Source organism: Ornithodoros turicata, chromosome 5 (assembly GCF_037126465.1).
Source record: "Ornithodoros turicata isolate Travis chromosome 5, ASM3712646v1, whole genome shotgun sequence".
Taxonomy (NCBI): domain Eukaryota; kingdom Metazoa; phylum Arthropoda; class Arachnida; order Ixodida; family Argasidae; genus Ornithodoros; species Ornithodoros turicata.
The window spans coordinates 17502652-17520553 of record NC_088205.1 but is presented as its reverse complement, the minus strand read 5'-3'; the positions used below and the strand labels follow the sequence as shown (position 1 = coordinate 17520553).

General features: G+C 44.6%; 1 protein-coding gene across 1 annotated transcript; it reads right to left on the bottom strand.

Moving 5' to 3' along the window:
• Positions 1 to 1790: 1790 nt before the first annotated feature.
• On the bottom strand, positions 1791 to 17890 carry LOC135394133 (cytosolic non-specific dipeptidase-like). The gene is made up of 13 exons (XM_064624668.1): positions 17457 to 17890; positions 12726 to 12780; positions 11752 to 11875; positions 9857 to 10027; positions 8143 to 8298; positions 7772 to 7929; positions 7637 to 7711; positions 7423 to 7567; positions 7266 to 7365; positions 5495 to 5666; positions 4431 to 4516; positions 2978 to 3144; positions 1791 to 2007 (listed from the first exon to the last, which is right to left on the bottom strand). Exons 2-13 carry the CDS (start codon positions 12767 to 12769, stop codon positions 1960 to 1962), a joined length of 1446 nt encoding a protein of 481 aa, XP_064480738.1. The 5' UTR covers positions 12770 to 12780; positions 17457 to 17890; the 3' UTR covers positions 1791 to 1959.
• Positions 17891 to 17902: the final 12 nt, after the last annotated feature.

Below are 17902 nucleotides of genomic sequence, written 5' to 3'. Positions count from 1 at the left end.
GGGGAGTGCTGGGTTCCACGAATGGGCACTTGTTCGCTGCCTCCTGTTGAGAGAAAAGTAGGACCGAAGGTCGCGTCCTTTTCAGGGACTGTCGTAATCCCTTCAAGACCGTGGCTTTCGGACCTTGTTCGCCTCTAGCTTCGAGCGTAGTTCAGAATGCGAATAGCGAAGTCATAGCGAATGCTATGACTTTTGTCCCTTCTATGTTGTTCCAGCCTCAGAACATCGGTTCTTCCTTGCTATGACTTCATTTGTTTACAAACAGGGATGTCCATTGCTATGGAAATGAGCCGAAACCGAAACAAGCGCGTCGCGAGCGCGGGAAGTACGACGCTCATTCTATGTCGTGCTTCCAAGCGACGGAGGAGCGATTGGAGTAGGGGCTGAACTGCTGGATAGATGAAACCATTTTCTTACAAACAAACAAACCATTCTGCGTCACAGAAAAGCCGTCGATGATGAAGGTCGTGCTGCGTGCTGGTTACGCTTGCTTTCGAGTTCGGCTCATTTGCGTATCGATATTTGGGGATGAATATAGAGTTTCAGTACATCGTACGCTATCGCCTTTGCGTACGTAAGGGATAGCGTTGATGGTTCTGTGCACGCCCATTACAGAAAGAGAGCTTCGCGCAGTGCGTAGTACCACCAACGCTATCCGTTATGTATGCAATCACCTTTGCGTACGACCGCAAAAGTACGTGCTCCGTTCAGGGCTCTTAAAAATGACGGTGGCTTTGAGTAATGACTGGCTACAATTCTGCTATCTCACATTTTAACGAAAAATTATGAATAAAGACAGTTCGAATAATGATAAAATTTAAAAAAATATTGGTCAAATAATAGCGAGTTTTAGTGCATCATACGCTTATCCCCTTTGCGTACGTAACAGATAGCATTGGTGGTTCTGCGCACGCGCAAAACAGAGAGCTTCGCGCATTGCGCCGAACCACCGTTAAGTACGCAAAGGCGATCGCTAAAACAATCTGATACAAAGTACCACTGACCGAGTAGATACAGACTGGTTAATTCAATGTTCTCTTTCATCGTGAAGGGCCACGAATCAGGGTGCACCTGTCACTCGTACACACTTTCAGGACACTTTTGCCTTATTCTTTGCGCGCACGCTTCAGCGGGCGTCTTTTACATATTAGTGCTGCAAGGAGGCCACAACATGGCCACGATAAGGAAGAGTGGCAAGCCATCTTGGTGTGCATCCTTCCACGCACATAACGATAGCTGCTGTTTGCAGAATCAGGTAGGTCTCGATACTGATCACTTCCCCCGTATTGACCTGGCAGCTAACAGGCACATCAGAAAGCACACCGATTGAACAGCAGCACAAGAGACCAAGAACCAGAACCAGATCATGTACACAAGCGCTTACTTGTGAAGGTGGAAAAGGTTTGTCTGCCGAGTAAGTGAATATTCATCCTCAGTTATACAGTCTAAGAAGAGCCTAGGTTTGCATTTATAACTCCTCTTCCACCTGCTGGAAGGAAGTATGCCTGGTTCATAGTTGTTGTGTGTTGTATTCAATCAGTGGACATATGGATATACTATGCCACACCAACAAGCCCAATGTTCTACATTGTTCATGCAGTTACGGTGTCGCAGATATCGGAAGTCATAAAATTGAGGGAAACTGCGTAGTATTGCATTATTCCGCTCGCTGTTGACACTAGCTCTCACTGCTGTGCTCAATACTGATACTACAGTGTGATACAACAGACCAAACATCAAGTGGCAGACACCTACGAGGCAAGACAGTAAGCCAGTGAGGTACAACAAAATAATTAAAATATGTCTTTAATTTTGGTATCAAAAAGGCATGCTGGTAAAATATTTAAATGTTGTACCAATATATTAGTAGACACACATGCAGAAAAGGAACTGGTGAATTCCTGTACATCGCTGATATTCAAATCGCACGAATGTGCCACGTATAAAATGTGTCCGGTCCTACTTCAGCAGGGATACCTCATAGAGATAGGCAGCCAGAACCTTAGTCTGTAAGTAATGAAAAAGGAACAGTTACAACATAACACAGGATACACGCACTTGAAGCCAGCCACAAAAATATTCCAGCAAGAAATCATCTTTTCAATTATTACTGTTTGAAATAGCTCACAAATAATGCCAAGTACATTCCTAAAAGTATTTTCAATCATTATGCAAATAGGCACAGTGTCATTACACTTTATACTGCTTAGATATTTCTTGAGCAGTAGCTTTAGCAGATTTAGTTGCCTTCTTGCATCAAATTTGTGAATTTAATGGAATCGTTACTGCAATGCAAGTTAATCTAAGCGAGGATGGAAATAATTGTGAATGACTGCATTATAGCTACAATTCAGACATGACTGGAAATTAATTACTTGAACTGTACAACAACAGTTTGCTTAATAAAGGAAGGGCTTTCAGAATGAAATGATTAAGGCCCCTGGTTTTCTGCGGCGGCAAATTCAAATTTCCGCGGCTCCGACTCGTAAATTCTGTGATTTACCGCGGCAAGGAGTCTATGGTTGCTTGAAATGGGAAATACTTATTTTCTTGGATAGTGTGGGAACAAAAAATATTTTATAAACTTAGATTCAAAGCGGTGCTGTGGCTCAACATTACATGATATTTTGCGCTCACCTCTGACTGCAAATTCTGTCTGTCTGTTGCGTACAATGATTTTATGCCTGCTGAAAGATCTTTCAGCCTCTACAGAGTTTATAAGAATTGACAAATACTTGATCACAAAGGACCTAAATTCGGTGCAAGCACCCTCATTCCGTTCGAAAACCCAATTACCATATTTACTCGCATAATTTAGATTTACACAAAATTCTGTGCAAAACGCCGCGAAATTTCGAGCAAAATAAGGGATTCCGCAAAATTACGTGCCAAACGAAAGATTTTGAACGATGAATTCCCGAAATCGCGGAAAACCCGGGGCCTTAGAAATGATGCATGCCACATTATGTTAACCAACCCCTTGGACATAGTTCCTACGGTCGATCTTCTCGTTCTGCGAGTGTGCTCCGTCATCAGACGCCCCCATGGGAAGCAACATTACGTTCTTGCCAGTCACTTCCTGGAACGTCAATGTGACGGGAATGCTGCCACCTTCACGAATCATGTCTGGCCGGACACCGTATGCTGTTAAAGAGAAATGCACACTTTTAATACAGTTTTTTATATGATCCCTCGAAGCCATGCACAGGTTATGAAGTGAAAGCTATGTGGTATGTGCACATGCTGTGTGCGAAATTTCACAGTGCAGAGTCAATGTCACCTGAACTAAAAACAAGTCCAGTTCATTACTAAAACGAGACTATGTATCATTACGTATTGCCCCAATCACAAATCCCATCTAGCCATCGTCAGCGGCATAGGCAACGAGATAGAGAGGGTAATAGAGAGATAAACCGCCATCCATATTTGAAGCCACCGTGGATAGCGTCATGTTGACCGCACCTTCCTAGACGCCCGCATAGACGTCTAGGAGATGTCCACCTGATATCCCAAATACGTCGTATGTACGTCCTGGCGATTATGGTTTGTCCCACTTTTTCCACATTCCACGGACGTCAACACGGTGGACACGGACGTCAGATTTATTATTCCATAGACGTGGCGGACATATGCGTCGTGTGCGACCTTTGTGGGACGTACCTGGGATATTTCTGGTTTACTGGGTTGCCTTGTTTGCAAATGGCGGACATTACGGACTCATGCGGTGAGAGTGTTTGCCTGCGTATGCTTCGAAATTCAGGTGGCATTTATTGGTTCCGTAATGCTGCCAACAGTTTTTCCCCCCAAGCCTACAGAAGAAATAGTATGATAGTCACATAACGAAACAGTGTGATAGCGTGACATATCAGAAAGACCAGCAGAGAAATCATTGAAGCTGAAAGATAGTGGAATCTGGAACGTCGTGTGTCAGCACCCAGTCTTTGCCGCTGTCTGATAAGGAACCGGCTTTATAGCGAAATTTCAGCAGATTGTTTTCGTGCAGAAAAAGATGCACTGGCTCGGGCGTGCATGTCCCACGGCCTCTTCAACCCAACTTGCGTTGGCACTCCTTCCGTTTGCTCTTCGTTCGTTTTTGCCTTGACAGAAGGAGTGCGAGAGAGAAAGGAGAAGGTCGCCTACTGGTATCTGGCATCAAAGCTTGGAGCCTCGCCAACGCGGTTGCACACTCTATTCCCTCTCTATCTCGTTGGGCATAGGCTGTCACTCATGCTGGAAATAGTCTATGACAACTGGCTGAAGCAGACAACATTGTGACTCTACGGGCCGTATTCTTCAACGACCCTGGACTGGACCTTCCAACTCAAGCTGCTCTTCGAGACATGTATTGGGCCTCAAAAATCAATTTTGTGCTCAAAACACCACTTAAATTTCATACTTTCTCAAGTGGCCATGTTGTAATATGCCCGTACCATGCTTTGTAGCAGCTGCTCCAGCTTCAAAGTGTGGGTGGAATGGGTCACTGATCCAGTGACGTCCGCCGCTCAACATGAATGCCCTGGAAATTGAGCAATGAGAAGTTTAGCAGACTCACAATAGAGCTGTAAGCACTAAAAGTGGTTGCCTTCACTGACATCAGAATCAACTGCAACGGTGGAAAGCTTAGGAGAGAAAAACCTAGGTAGTGCAGAACATGTGCCACAAAACACTCTCCAAATGTGCTTGCACGTTAATTATTTGATCGCAAAGTTGACCGCTTCTTTGAAGCAGAAATTAATTTTATGCAACTTCCGCGAGCCACAGAGAAACTACATGTTGCAAGAATTCGGCAGTATTTTGCTTACTTAAAGGAGTACAGAGGGCCATCCAAAAAAATTTCAGATTAAGACATCTGATGAAAGTGTGTGTGTCATTATACCAAGTAGCGCGAAAGGTTTTGATGTGTGCAATTTGTTTCCCAGAAAAAAACACATAAACATAGCTGGCTTCACCCTTAACTCGCCACTCCAGCTATAACGAGGATGAGGAGGTATGATGGCACGTCACCGATAACCATAAGGAGACTCGTTCTGGTTTGCCGGTCAGTGGGGGGTCAGCGCCTTGTCCCTTTGCCGCCGTAAACCTGTTTTACCAGTTTTCCCGGAGAATTGGGGATAGAAGGAGCGGCCGAAGCATTACCGAGCAAGGAGAAAGGCTTTATCAGAACCCCGAACAGCCGAGTAGCAGACGACAACGGAGTAGCAGACATTTCTCTAGGCCAATCAGCGAGCGTTCTCCTTATAGCGTCAGCGTGAGGTTCCAGGCAAATCACAGGCTGGTACTGCTCTTCACCACCGTTGCGCACGGTCGCTTTTTGCGACGTATTTTAAATTCAGTTTCTGCGATAATTATGACTCTGTGATGTAAATTATTCCGCACGGTGCATCTTACTGGCCTACTTAACAGTTTTATAGGAAGAAAACTGGGTGTTAAAAATGACTTCTGTGCTATTTTAAGACACAAGAGCATCTGCATCTGCATCAAAATCAATCCTTACTTCATGGTGTTGGGGCTGTTCCTACGCTTCCAGAGCTCGTTGAGGTAGTCCAAGACCACCTTCTCCACTTTCTTGGGTTCTTGGTTGGGAACAATGCGGACGGAGAACTTTCCCACCACCTTCTGGGGTATTACGGTCTTAGCACCAGCACCATGAAAAGCACCTTCGATGCCTACAGTAAAAAGCAACAACTATCAGCAAGTTCAAATCGCATTTAGGCACGCCCTACTAGATTATAACGACCATGTCATAGGCACCCCTTCACAGCACCACATTTGGGAGCTAACGGTGGCGCTACTCATCGGCCCGGTTGTTGCTTATAATTTTAAAGAATTGGGGGTTTACGTCGCGAAACAACTGAGATCACGAGCGATGCCACAGCGGTCAGGGTCTGTGGATTGCTCTTGCCCACCTGAGGGTTCTTTAATGTGCGATGAAAGCTCACCACACGGAACCCCGTGTTTAACGTCTCTCGTGCAAGACGGCGTGTCTCAGCAACTTGTACCCTGCCCCAAAGTTCCTGGCGTCCTCGGTCGGGTTCGAACTCGTGATCTCGAGATCAGAAGGCGAACACGCTACCGACTGAGCCACCGAGGCCGGTGGCCCTGTTATTGCTTCCTCAATTTCTGCCAACACTTTGTACTTCGGCTTACCTTAGTATTTTTGTAGAAGCGGTGCATGCCCCACGGGAGATGCTTCTTTCGAAAGTTGATTATCATCATTCTACGTGTTTTCATAAAAGCTGTTGCTGTCATCTGCTACGGTAGTCGTAGACCCGCTTCTGCGCGTTCAAAATTCAAATTTCCATCGTCCAATCATGATGCAGGTCTCCCAGGCCAGAGCCGTATATTAAAAGGGAGTCTGGCCATTGGGAGGAGTCACAAAAAGAGGCTCGACCTGTCAATCAGTTTCGCTCCTCTGATTGGTTTGCTTTTTACCAAGGGGGTTATCATGACACCATACTGCCACCCAAAATGCCGACAAAAACAAACACGGTGAAGCGGGGATTTCGTGACAAAAATTTTTCACAGACTAACCTGATTTTACGCTGCAAATGTACATCCTAATATAAATTTCTCGGAAATCAGTTTCAACTTATGCTCATCCATCGATATCTGACTGAAAATAATACGTTTTGTCGCCGGTGTTAGGCCTAGTGAGCATGGCGATCACAACGAAATCATAACAAAAACGGCGCTGTGCTGTACAATCTTGTATGTAACAGCTGGATTTCATGGATATAAACATTGTTGCTTCTTATATTCCAACTATTCATGTAGATTTGTTTAAAAATCATACCGACAACAGAATGTGTCCCAGCAGGTGGTTCTGCCGGCAGCGGTACAACGACGGAAGCAGACGACAATTCCAGACGTGCCTTACGCTCCCTAGATGGCGCTTATCAAATTTGCACCAACAATCCACTACTTTTACAGATTGCGAGAAGTATCCAATCCACTTGCCACCCAAAATGGCGCTGCCCATGTTGGATAGGGGGGCAAATAGTGAGGATAGGCTGATTGATAGCGCCCCATATTTCAAGACTTCATTGGTCGGAAAGCTGAAAAAGTGGGTGGAGCTTCGGGTATAGGCATGACCCATTAATGGCCAGACTCCCGTTTAATATACGGCTCTGTCCCGGGCCAAAGAGTAGCGCCCCCAGCGGATCGTGCAGACGGGCTCCTCAGAGGGGTTGCCAATTATGACACGGTCATTATAATCTAGTAGGTCATGCATTTGAGTACCAGAGGGCTAATGGTGGGAACCATACCATGGACAGATAAGGTGGGAAAACGCCAACGTGCCATGAGCAGCTCAGCTTTATCGCTACAAGCAAGCTTCTTGCATCCAACGTCTTTGCGGAACTCTTCCTACGAGGGGGGGCATTTTATTACGCTAAGCTTTACAGAGGACCCGATTGATCGTACCATATCAAAGTCGAGATCTGCGTAGAGGGCACGTTCTTTATCTGTTACCGGTGCTACGTCATCCATGATGCCCGGGATGAGTATTTGACCGCAAGAGTCCGTCAGGTTGTCCAGAATGTACACCAAGTCGGAAAGGCTCTCGTGCCTAATAACACAACGAGAATTAATGAATCAATTGGCACACACGGCATAAATGAACCCCAGTTGTACTTACACTGTTCCACCGAACACACCCGAATGGAGGTCCTTAGCAGCACACTGAATTTCCACGGCAAAGTAGCAGAGGCCTCTAAGAAATAATGACGAGACTTTTACTGAACGCCTGTCACTCCCAAGACAAAATTCCTACCTGAGACCATAGGTGAGGCAAGGCTTGTTCTTTCCGAGCCAGTAATTGTCAGAGATGCAAACGTAGTCTACATTTTTCAGGAAGTCTGTGTCCTTCATACTAAACAGTAGGTCATCCAACCCTTCAGAGCCAGACTCTTCCATGCCTTCGAATACAAACTGTTCAGAGAAAAAGCGAGCCAATCGTGGTTGTACCAATCACACCTACAACAAGTTATCAGTTCTAACAAAAGATCACCAGAGAACGCTACATTACTCGTATGAAAATTAGCTCAACATACGGTGAATGTACCTATAGTTGGTGATTATGCAGGAGACTACACTCACGGTCATTAATGGACAGAAAAAACTCTCTTGAGCACAAATACAAACCTTGAGATTAACAGGCAGATCAACATTTGCCTCTTTGTAGGACTGTATTGCATTGAGCCAACCAATGACAGGCCCCTTGTCGTCTGTTGAGCCACGACCGTACAGCTTCCCATCTTTCTCAATTAGCACAAAAGGGTCTGTGTCCCAGCCATCTTCCTGCACATGTAATTGATGCACGTTACACAAAAACTAGAACGAGTGGATAGAGAGGTAGCAAGTTAGCTGCTGGTCCATAACTTAACCATCCATAACTTAAAAACCCGACACTGGGGGACAAAAACTATGTCTAGGAAAGGTTATTTGTTACGTGCGCTTATTGTTCATTAGTTAGTCATCATAGATGATACTGCAAACCTCACCACTATAGCTTCAGGACACCATCACCAGCCAACTCAAGGCAAGTTGTAAGCAACAACAATAGTTGCATTAAGTTGTAATGTTTTGTTACTGGAGATTCCAAAGACCTGAAAAAATATCTAGGGCCCTGCATAAAAGAAACACACATTCCCGCTAAGATAATGTGAAAACTGTTAGAATATATAAGGTGTTTCACCCAAAGTGATAAAAAATTCTAACTGGCGACGTACTCGCCCGAGGATTGTGGGACTTTCGGCAATTACCTTCTGAAAACTTTTGCCGCCATCGGGGAAGGCTTTGGACAATTTTTAATTCCGGGAAATTTATTTTTGTCAATTGAACTTCGAAAATTGCCAAGCGAACCTCACTTTTTTTTAAAACAGAAATATGAAGTCCTCTACGGATAACCGCAGACCCAACAAAAACTATGCACAGTATCGCAACAGAAATAGTCGGAAAAAAAATTTGTGACAATTATCCTTTAGCGCCGCGAAATGTGTGTCAGAGGAGGAAGTGTCCCTGCCTTCATTTGTTTTGCCTTCTTTGTGATAAGACGGTTGTCACTAGTATCAAGGTTAAAGCGGGGGAAAGAAAGGTAAAACAAGAGGCGGGAACACTTCCTCCTCTCCCCGCATCTCCCGTGCGCTCTTCTTTGCGACAACCAAGCAGGCGGGGCTAAAGAGGAATTTTTACTATTTTTTTCCCCCGACTATTTCTGTTGCAATACTGTGCATAGTTTTTGTTGGGTCTGTGTTTATCCGTGGAGAACTTCATACATATTTCTGTCATCAAAAAAATGAAGTTCGCTTGGCAATTTTCAAAGTTCAATTGAAAAATATAAATTTCCCTCAATTAAAAATTGTCCAAAGCCTTCCTAAATGGCGGCAAAAGTTTCCAGAAGGTAATTGCCGAAAGTCCCACAATCCTCCTTCAAGTATGTCGCCGGTTAGAATTTTTTACCACTTTAGGTGAAACACCCTGTATGTACACGTATAGCTCCCAAAACTCACGCACGTGTATCCACAATTTTGAATCTTAAAATGTTGTTACACTCTTCCCCGAGATAGCCCAGAGATAGCCCAGACAGTAAAAGAGTTATTCTTATCAACAGGAATCTGCATTGTAAAGTTTCACTGGAGGTTTCACAACAGGGGTTCCTCGTCACCCTGCGCCAGGCGAAAGTCAGCCTCTGGACAGTTCTGAAATAATCCATTTATGGGCACTGCGAAGGAGTTGAAGACCTCTTCCTCACGTGAGAGGTCAGCTACAACCATAGTTATTGCATAATCCACCACAGCCGTAAAATTTATGGAGGGAGCTTTCATTTCTCTTTAAAATGCTCGACAAAATGACCAACCTTGAGTGCCGGTTGCACATCCAAATGGCCATACACCAGGACAGTCTTCTTCTTGGGATCAGATCCCAAATGGCCGATTAACACAGGAGGGAGGGGGAGGACAGACCCATCGGGCAGGGCTTGCTCTCCAATATCTCTGAGCTCACAAACAGCACCTTCAGCTTCCAGTTTCTATGCAAGAAGAACAGAGACACGTTTCTTCACATTATAAGTGAGAGCAATCCGCAAAAGAGCTTTCAAGCATTTATTTTGTTAGAAGGGTGTTGTGTAAAAAAAACTCTGTATTGTAGCCAATATAAATTTTATAGTTTTCCTAGGAGTCTTCCCTAATGCACCAAAAGTCACCAAAGCACTTATCTAACTTTGTCACATCCTATGTCAGTAAGCAAAATGCGTAATCAGTGTTAGGTGATTAAACGACAGCACTATTCGACCCCGAACCTCCCTATTTCTAGTCTAGTCGTAACTAATGCTACTAGTTACACTATGCTATCTTACACCCTATCCCGTTACACCCTTTTGTCACTACACCCTCTTATCAACACACTAAGCCATGCATCTCTGACTTGTAGGTGACCTATATCGAAGTACATATGTAATAGGCATTGAGGCTTAAGTAATCTGTTCATCCTTCTGTTTCCCTGGCCTCGACTGCTACTCTGTTAAGGTGTGAGCTGGCGTTTTTTTTTTTTTTTCGAAATTCGTCTGGTAAGTTGAAAAATGTCCATATGACTGAGTTTACTGGTAGCTAGAAGTGTACACCCGCAACCAGAGGCGCAAGATTCGGGTATACCTGCATTACCCACGGACGCAGTGCGGGTACACCCACAATTACCCGCAACCCGAGGCGCAAGATGCGGGTATACCTGCATTACTCGCTGATACAGTGCGGGTACACCCACAACTACCCGCAACCAGAGGCGCAAGATGCGGGTATACCTGCATTACCCACGGACGCAGTGCTGGTACACCCACAATTACCCGCAACCTGAGGCGCAAGATGCGGGTATACCTGCATTACCCACGGACGCAGTGCTGGTACACCCACAATTACCCGCAACCAGAGGCGCAAGATTCGGGTATACCTGCATTACCCACGGACGCAGTGCGGGTACACCCACAATTACCCGCAACCCGAGGCGCAAGATGCGGGTATACCTGCATTACTCGCTGATACAGTGCGGGTACACCCACAACTACCCGCAACCAGAGGCGCAAGATGCGGGTATACCTGCATTACCCACGGACGCAGTGCTGGTACACCCACAATTACCCGCAACCTGAGGCGCAAGATGCGGGTATACCTGCATTACCTGCAACCTAAAGAGACACCGAATTTCAACTTGCAAATAACTAAATGAAAAGAGAAAGCATTTCCACGAGTGCATGCTGTTTCGCTCAATGTTCCATGTCCAATTTGCCAACCATATTTAAGCGAAACCCACAGGTGCTCCGGCGAAAGGTAAAAAAAGTTTACTTTATTCAGGCATTGTTCTCGATGAAACCTGGGAGGAATGCCAAAATTAATAAGTTAGGGTCGCAAAACATTAGTTTTGTGGGAGGAGAATAATGCGGGTTTACCCTCACTATCCACGCACACCCATTGCAGTTACATCTCTATTTTAGCCGCAACATGGCATTTCTAGACACAAGTCGTAAAACTGTGCAGGTATCTGCAGGTATACCCACGGTTACCTGCAGATACCTGCACACCTCTACTGATAGCACTGCATTTGAAATGTTCAACACGAATGCGAGAAGAACTTGGTACCCACAGTCATCACAATTTTCCTCACTGTCATTTCTAGGGAATTTAAACAGACCTCCCAAATATGCCACACAAACCTCGAACAAACGTATAGCATATTTGAACCTTCGTCATTTTTTGTACTCACCTTCTTCATCCAGTTAACCATATGAACGACATCGTTTCTTGCGTCTGGCCACCCTGATACACTCTTGATTGCCACTGCTTCACCAAGAGTCTTGATAAAGGCATCCTGTTTCAAATCCACAACGCTGAAAGCACAGAAATAATTCTTAACATACATACTGTAGAAGTCCCTTTTTTTATGAGAATGATACACAGAATAATTTTTATGGTGTCTTTATTGATAGGAGAAACACCACTCTTTCTGCAAGGACACTAGCAAACAAGCCAGGCTACAAACTATGTGCAGCTCTTAATAATGTTTTGTGTTTAGTGTAGTTGGGAGTGTGCATGAATACAGTCCCGAAAAAAACTGCAGCACCCCTTTTAAGCACCCCTCAGGGCAGAGCACTACAGAGGGGAGTGGGTTAACATATCGAACAAAGCAAATAGGCAACAACAACAACACAACAAAACCGGTAAATGATGGATGAGTGATGACGTCAAAGAGGCAATAACACTTAAATAATGATTAAACTTAAATAATCACGATGATGTCATTAATTCAGTGCTAAACACTAAACTTGTTGCATGGCAAATGAATGCAAATGTTCTCAGGAAAAAAATAGTTCCACAGGAAAAAAAGGCTTCTACGCCATGCAGATGCAAAGGACCTCGTTCAGGAAAGGGATGCAAGGAACACTGTTATGAGCTGTTACGTTGAAAACAATGAACATATGGAGCACATCATCAGACTCCACAGTAAAATGCCGTTACGGGAGATGCAAATTAATAAATATGATGCTGAAGTGCTAGACTTTGATGACACAAATGATTTTAAGGATTCCTCTTTCTCATTTTTTTCCGTAATGTGACCACCAGGATATTTAGGTCAATTGTACACCTTCACCGAATAACTGCTGAAGATACTGAAGCAAAATGTGTCTGCTAAGATGCACGTTAAATGTGACAGGCTCAATTGTAAACGCTGAAACATACCTGAATACTTTCTTCAAGACTTCAGGTAGTTCTGAAGAAGACATGTTGCATCAAACTGGAACAGCAAGGTATTTTTTTAGTTTACTTTTACAGTAACTTTCAGAAGTGTCGCAGGTGCGTCAACTGGCAGTACACATATTTCGTTGCGCGTGCGTTTCGTCATTTTATTTGCGTCTGTCTTCAGAGCTCCAATATATAATGCCTGCCCCAAAGCACCAACGAGCCCAAATTGCCTCCACACAGGAGAGCAAATTCTGGGGATTCCAATTAGTCATAATGCTGATAATAAATTATACAGCTTGAGTCAGCAAAAAGCGACAGAGGGATCCGTCGAGCCATCGGATACGCTATCTGTGGAAACAAATATCTTGCGATACATTAACCGCATGGGGGTTAGAGTACACTTTAAGCATGTTAATTCCCGAGGGATTTTTTCCAAGGCAGGGCACAGGGCAAAGAGCTAAGGCTATCGCAGAGCTTGCATGCGATAGACACTTGAGAGTAGAATAACGACAAGCAAATCATTTAATATGCGGAGTGTGAGGTTCAAAGTAATGATGACGACATCCGAGGATAAATGATGATTAACTACGAGTAAACAGCGCATATTTTCCACAGGATGCCTCGGAGCTCTGCGGGCAAAAACATATCAGTAGGCAAAAGAAATAAAAATACCTGAACTGAATATGCAAGTGCACCACTTAAGAAAAATACACAATTTCTCATCCTGTTAGTGCTCTGTTCAAAACACGAGGAAACGGAGCGTACTCAATGGAGGGGGGGTTCATTCACCACGAGAGCAGGAAGGGTATGGCATGGAATTTTAGTACCGTATTTTCACGCGTATTAGCCGCGGCTTATGCGCGATTTTTTTTTCTCATGGGCGCCCTGCGGCTTATCCACCGGTGCGGCTTTTCTGATGACTATTTTTTCCTGGTATTTTCCCCATACGCCGATTTTAACGAAAGGGCCGACAGTGCCTCTGGAACAGCACTGCCCTGCAGATGCACGAACAGTGCGTAACAGGGACGGGTCCACATTCGAGTAGATTGATCTTCCTGGTGCATTCCCCCAAGCAGCTTTAAGGAAAGTGGTGACAGTGATTCACGTCTTCTGGAAGATCACTGACCCCCACTGAAGTCCACGAAAACCCCCCCACAAGGGCACAATCCGATCTTGGTAGAACTCCAGAACTGACCTCCTCTGTTCTACACTGTGCCGATCCCGGAGTATGGACCACAGGGTTTATGGCCTTCTCTATGGTGTCCTTTGTCGCACAAATCAGTCGTCTCGTATTGCCCGCGGCTTATCTGCGGGTGCGGCTTATCTGCCAGAAAATTTTCAAAACGTCCCAAAAAACGCGTCCTGCGGCTTATCTGCGGTGCGGCTTATACGCGTGAAATTACGGTACATATAAAGTGGGGCTAGTAAAACAATACAGTAAGAGCACTACGAATAGCTATGATTATGTACAATACACAGTGAATTCAATAATCACACAATAATCATTTGTTGCGAGACAACTATAGACTATGATCACTATGAGTAATTTGCTCCCTGTCATCAGGTTGCTGGCATCCTCGGCCGTTGAACAAATATATTGCGGCGTGTTAGCAGCATGAATTGCATACTGAACAACGCAGTTCCTCCTGGGATACTAGTGCAAGCTCTCATATGCCTGTCATGTGCACGTATGTAGATCAAACTACTGCTGGTCAACAGAGCTCAGAAACAGTTCCTTGCACCCTTGTCTCCTTGCGTATATATGTGAGGTCACTTCAGACAATTGCCAGAGATTGCTTTGCAAACTCTAAGAGCAGATAAGAACTGCAGATAAGAATCCATGAAGTGTGAAGAGGCCAAGTGGCATGTATGGAAGTACAATGAGAACTTGTGGAATAACGTGATAGGCCATCCCTTTCCTGTAGTCAATAGGATTCGGGCCAAATGGATGTGCATTTCAGCAGGTATGTACAGACAACAATCGTATCTGCTAGAAATGAGCTAGCATTGTTTTTATCAATATCAGTGTTCAGTAAGTTTTGTTTTATTATCACACTCATGTCAATGGCAGAGTCACCTCACAGGTACCTTTCCAACCTAGGAATGAGGAAGGTAGTCTCATAATAAAGGCAGTAAAACTTGAGTGCAAGCCTTAAAGTAAAATCAAGGACAAGAAACGAGGACTACCAAATGATGCGCTACATCCTTCTGTCTTGCCCTTTGCTTTATTCAAGAGTTTGCACAGGAGTTCTACTGCTTTTGTTTAAGAACCCAAGACATCACTCTTATCATTTTTCATGTCACCTCTCAAGAGGATAGGGGACTAGGAAAATGACTTTTCCTCCAATGCAGTCTTTGGGAATCACTGGAATCAATGTTAGTGGTTCTTATGACTCACAAAAACATGGATGGAGCAAACATGTAGCAAAATATGGCCAGAGTGAATGTGCATCTGTGTTCTTGAATGAGGTATTGGTACGTTGATCAGAATGCAATGTTAGCGTATTGCAATGATAGCACACGTGACCAGCAATATGAGAGGTCCATGTTCGACCCCTGGCAGTCGCTGACATTGCGTCAATGAATGGTTTGCAACTTCCTTTCAAAATGACGTAAGGGAAGTTGCAATGTCATGTGGACTTACGCTTCCAGTCTGAACTTCTACTGGAGTCATATAGTGTCAGCGTGTTTTCAAAGTAAAAATATGCAAATGTTCATCACTTAACTACACTAATTCTCCCGAAAAAGGACAAACTGTATCGCGTGTCCTTGGATCCTGCGCCCTTGGAAAAATGTTATCACCGTAAACGAGACTTGGACTAAGGGGTGTAGGCACTTGTTACCAAATGCTGTGCTGTGTACCTATCATGTGCAATTGTGCGTGGCTGTGACAACATTATCAACTCATAATGTGAACAGAATATCACGAAAGTCATAGCTTCGTCGCAGACGAATTATCCTCAGAGTGCAGAAGATTGCTGGGTAAAATACTGCCTGTACATTTTGTTGCGTCATATCTGAAATGTCTGTTGTTATCTTTGTTATCGGAAGCGTCAAATTGACCGCGCTGTAACAGAATATTTCGCACAGCAAAAGACCACGATTTCAAAGCGCAGGTCAAGTGAAACCGAAACATGCATGATGTGTCACGAAATCTTATTTCTGTCATAAGAAAACTACGTGCGAAGTATTTGTTAAAGTACCTTACTTCTTTGGTGGCCAGGTGTTCCCAGGCGTGGCCAGGCGAACTCATCTTGGTTGTCGTTTAACCCAGAGTTTATAAAGTTTTGCTTTGCTCCAATTGAGCGGGATTTCGGACCGGAAGTTCGAAGACCCAGCATGCATATAGTGGCACGTCTCAAGTTAAAAACCACCCATTGCTGCCCTCGGGAATCGAAAGAATAGGATACTGCTCAGAACAGAGTCTTCATCACAAATTCAGAGCATACCCCGCTCTGAATTCAGACACTGTTTGACCACAGTACTATACACCCTCTGACATGGAAAACCACCAACCTAGCATACCTGTCCGCACTTTCTGATTCAATGTGTGAACCTGAAAGCATCCAGAATTGTTATTTGTTCGGCTGACACTAGTGACCTTGAGTTTAAGCTACTGGGATTTCAGGGCTACCTGAGTAAAACAAACTCTCGCATTGTCGGATATGCAATTCTGCAAGACCCCATTAATAAGCATCTTTTAGCAACAATGGTATGAACACTTGTGCCAGACGTTAAATATCTGTGCTGTAGTAATAAAACGATGCAACACCCCATAAACTGTTGGGTAAAGGGACCTTTACCCAGCAGTTACAGCAGCTGGTGTATCCTCAGCATCCTCGTTTACTTGGCACTTACCCAGAGCTGATACTCAGAGCAAAACCGTTCTGTCTTGTTGCAATAATGGACCTGGCTGTAAGTCTTAATCACGTCTCCAAGTCAGTCTTGCACCTCAACAGTGGCATAGCCAAAGGGGAGACTTGGGGAGGGGGGGGGGTCAATCCTCTAACCCGAAACTGTACCTGTGGTAGCGCTTTTGGGAAACGAAAACGATGGTGAAATCCACACCAGTTCCCACAGAACCTCTACCGAAATCTTTTTCTCGCTACGCTCCTGCACCTCAGCACAGTGAAAGTGAAATCTACACGGAGAACCGAGTTGCTGAAAGTATACTGGAGCAAAGATGTCTAAACACTGAGGTAACGATATCCATGGACAATAACAGCAATTTTGGAGGAGAGAATGCTTGCAAGTGGAGGACACTGTACAGCACAGCACCTTATCATCTGACTTGAATGAGTTGAGAAGTGTAAATTCTATTCAAGTAAACTCAAACAAGTTTCTCAAAAGTGGCTTGATCGGCGGCGAGGCCCCTGCTGACAACAACACTAACAGAAAATAAATGTACAAAAATTCGGATCCGAGAGATTTATGTGAAAAACCTTTTTGCGGAAATCAACGCCCTCCCCCCGTAGCTGATGCAGGTCGACAGCCGTGATGAAAGCAAATATCACGCGCGACAAGTGCAAAAGGCATTTGCCCGAAACATCCTCTTAAAAACAGCAGCTAGACGTAACGTCACAGAACCAGAACACCGAAGCAACTACCAAAGCTGGTAAACACAATGTGCAGTGCGCGGCGCAAAACATTACGCTTTGTTACGTAGCTTGTAAGTACGTGATACTATACTACACAAAACTTGTAGGAATGAGAAAGTTGATTGCTTACCGAAACTCGAAAAAGTAGACTCGCAAACAGAGACCGTTGCCAGAGGCCGTTCAACTTCTAAGTGACGCCCAGCTGCTCCAGCCGAACAATATCGCAATATCACTCAAGGCAACGTCACCGGCACGTCACCAGTGGCCTCATAATGCCGGCAGCGCTTGAAGTATTAAACGGACGTTTGATAATCTCGTGTGTGGGGCTTGTTGGAAAGCGATGTCCAGAATTAAAACAAGGTATAAGACGCTAAGGTAAGACTTCAACAACTGTTGGAAATTCGAATACGTGCCGTGTGCAAAGCCCGTGCAATGTCACCAGCTCTACCGGTCATGCAAATTGCAACTTCAATAACTTCAAGCCAATTACACAGGCACACATCAGGCATGGCACAAGAAGCACCTCATCACTGTTACCAAATCGAAGCGGAGGCGGTAACGGGTAACGGCGAATGG

Excerpts from the sequence above, each read along its gene's own strand:
- LOC135394133 (XM_064624668.1), bottom strand. The coding sequence starts at position 12,769 with ATGTCTTCTTCAGAACTACCTGAAGTCTTGAAGAAAGTATTCAG. Across the intron at positions 7,930-8,142 it reads ATCTGCCTGTTAATCTCAAG|TTTGTATTCGAAGGCATGGA; the intron begins GTTTGTATTTGT and ends TTCTCTGAACAG. Across the intron at positions 2,008-2,977 it reads GTAGGAACTATGTCCAAGGG|ACTAAGGTTCTGGCTGCCTA; the intron begins GTTGGTTAACAT and ends CATTACTTACAG.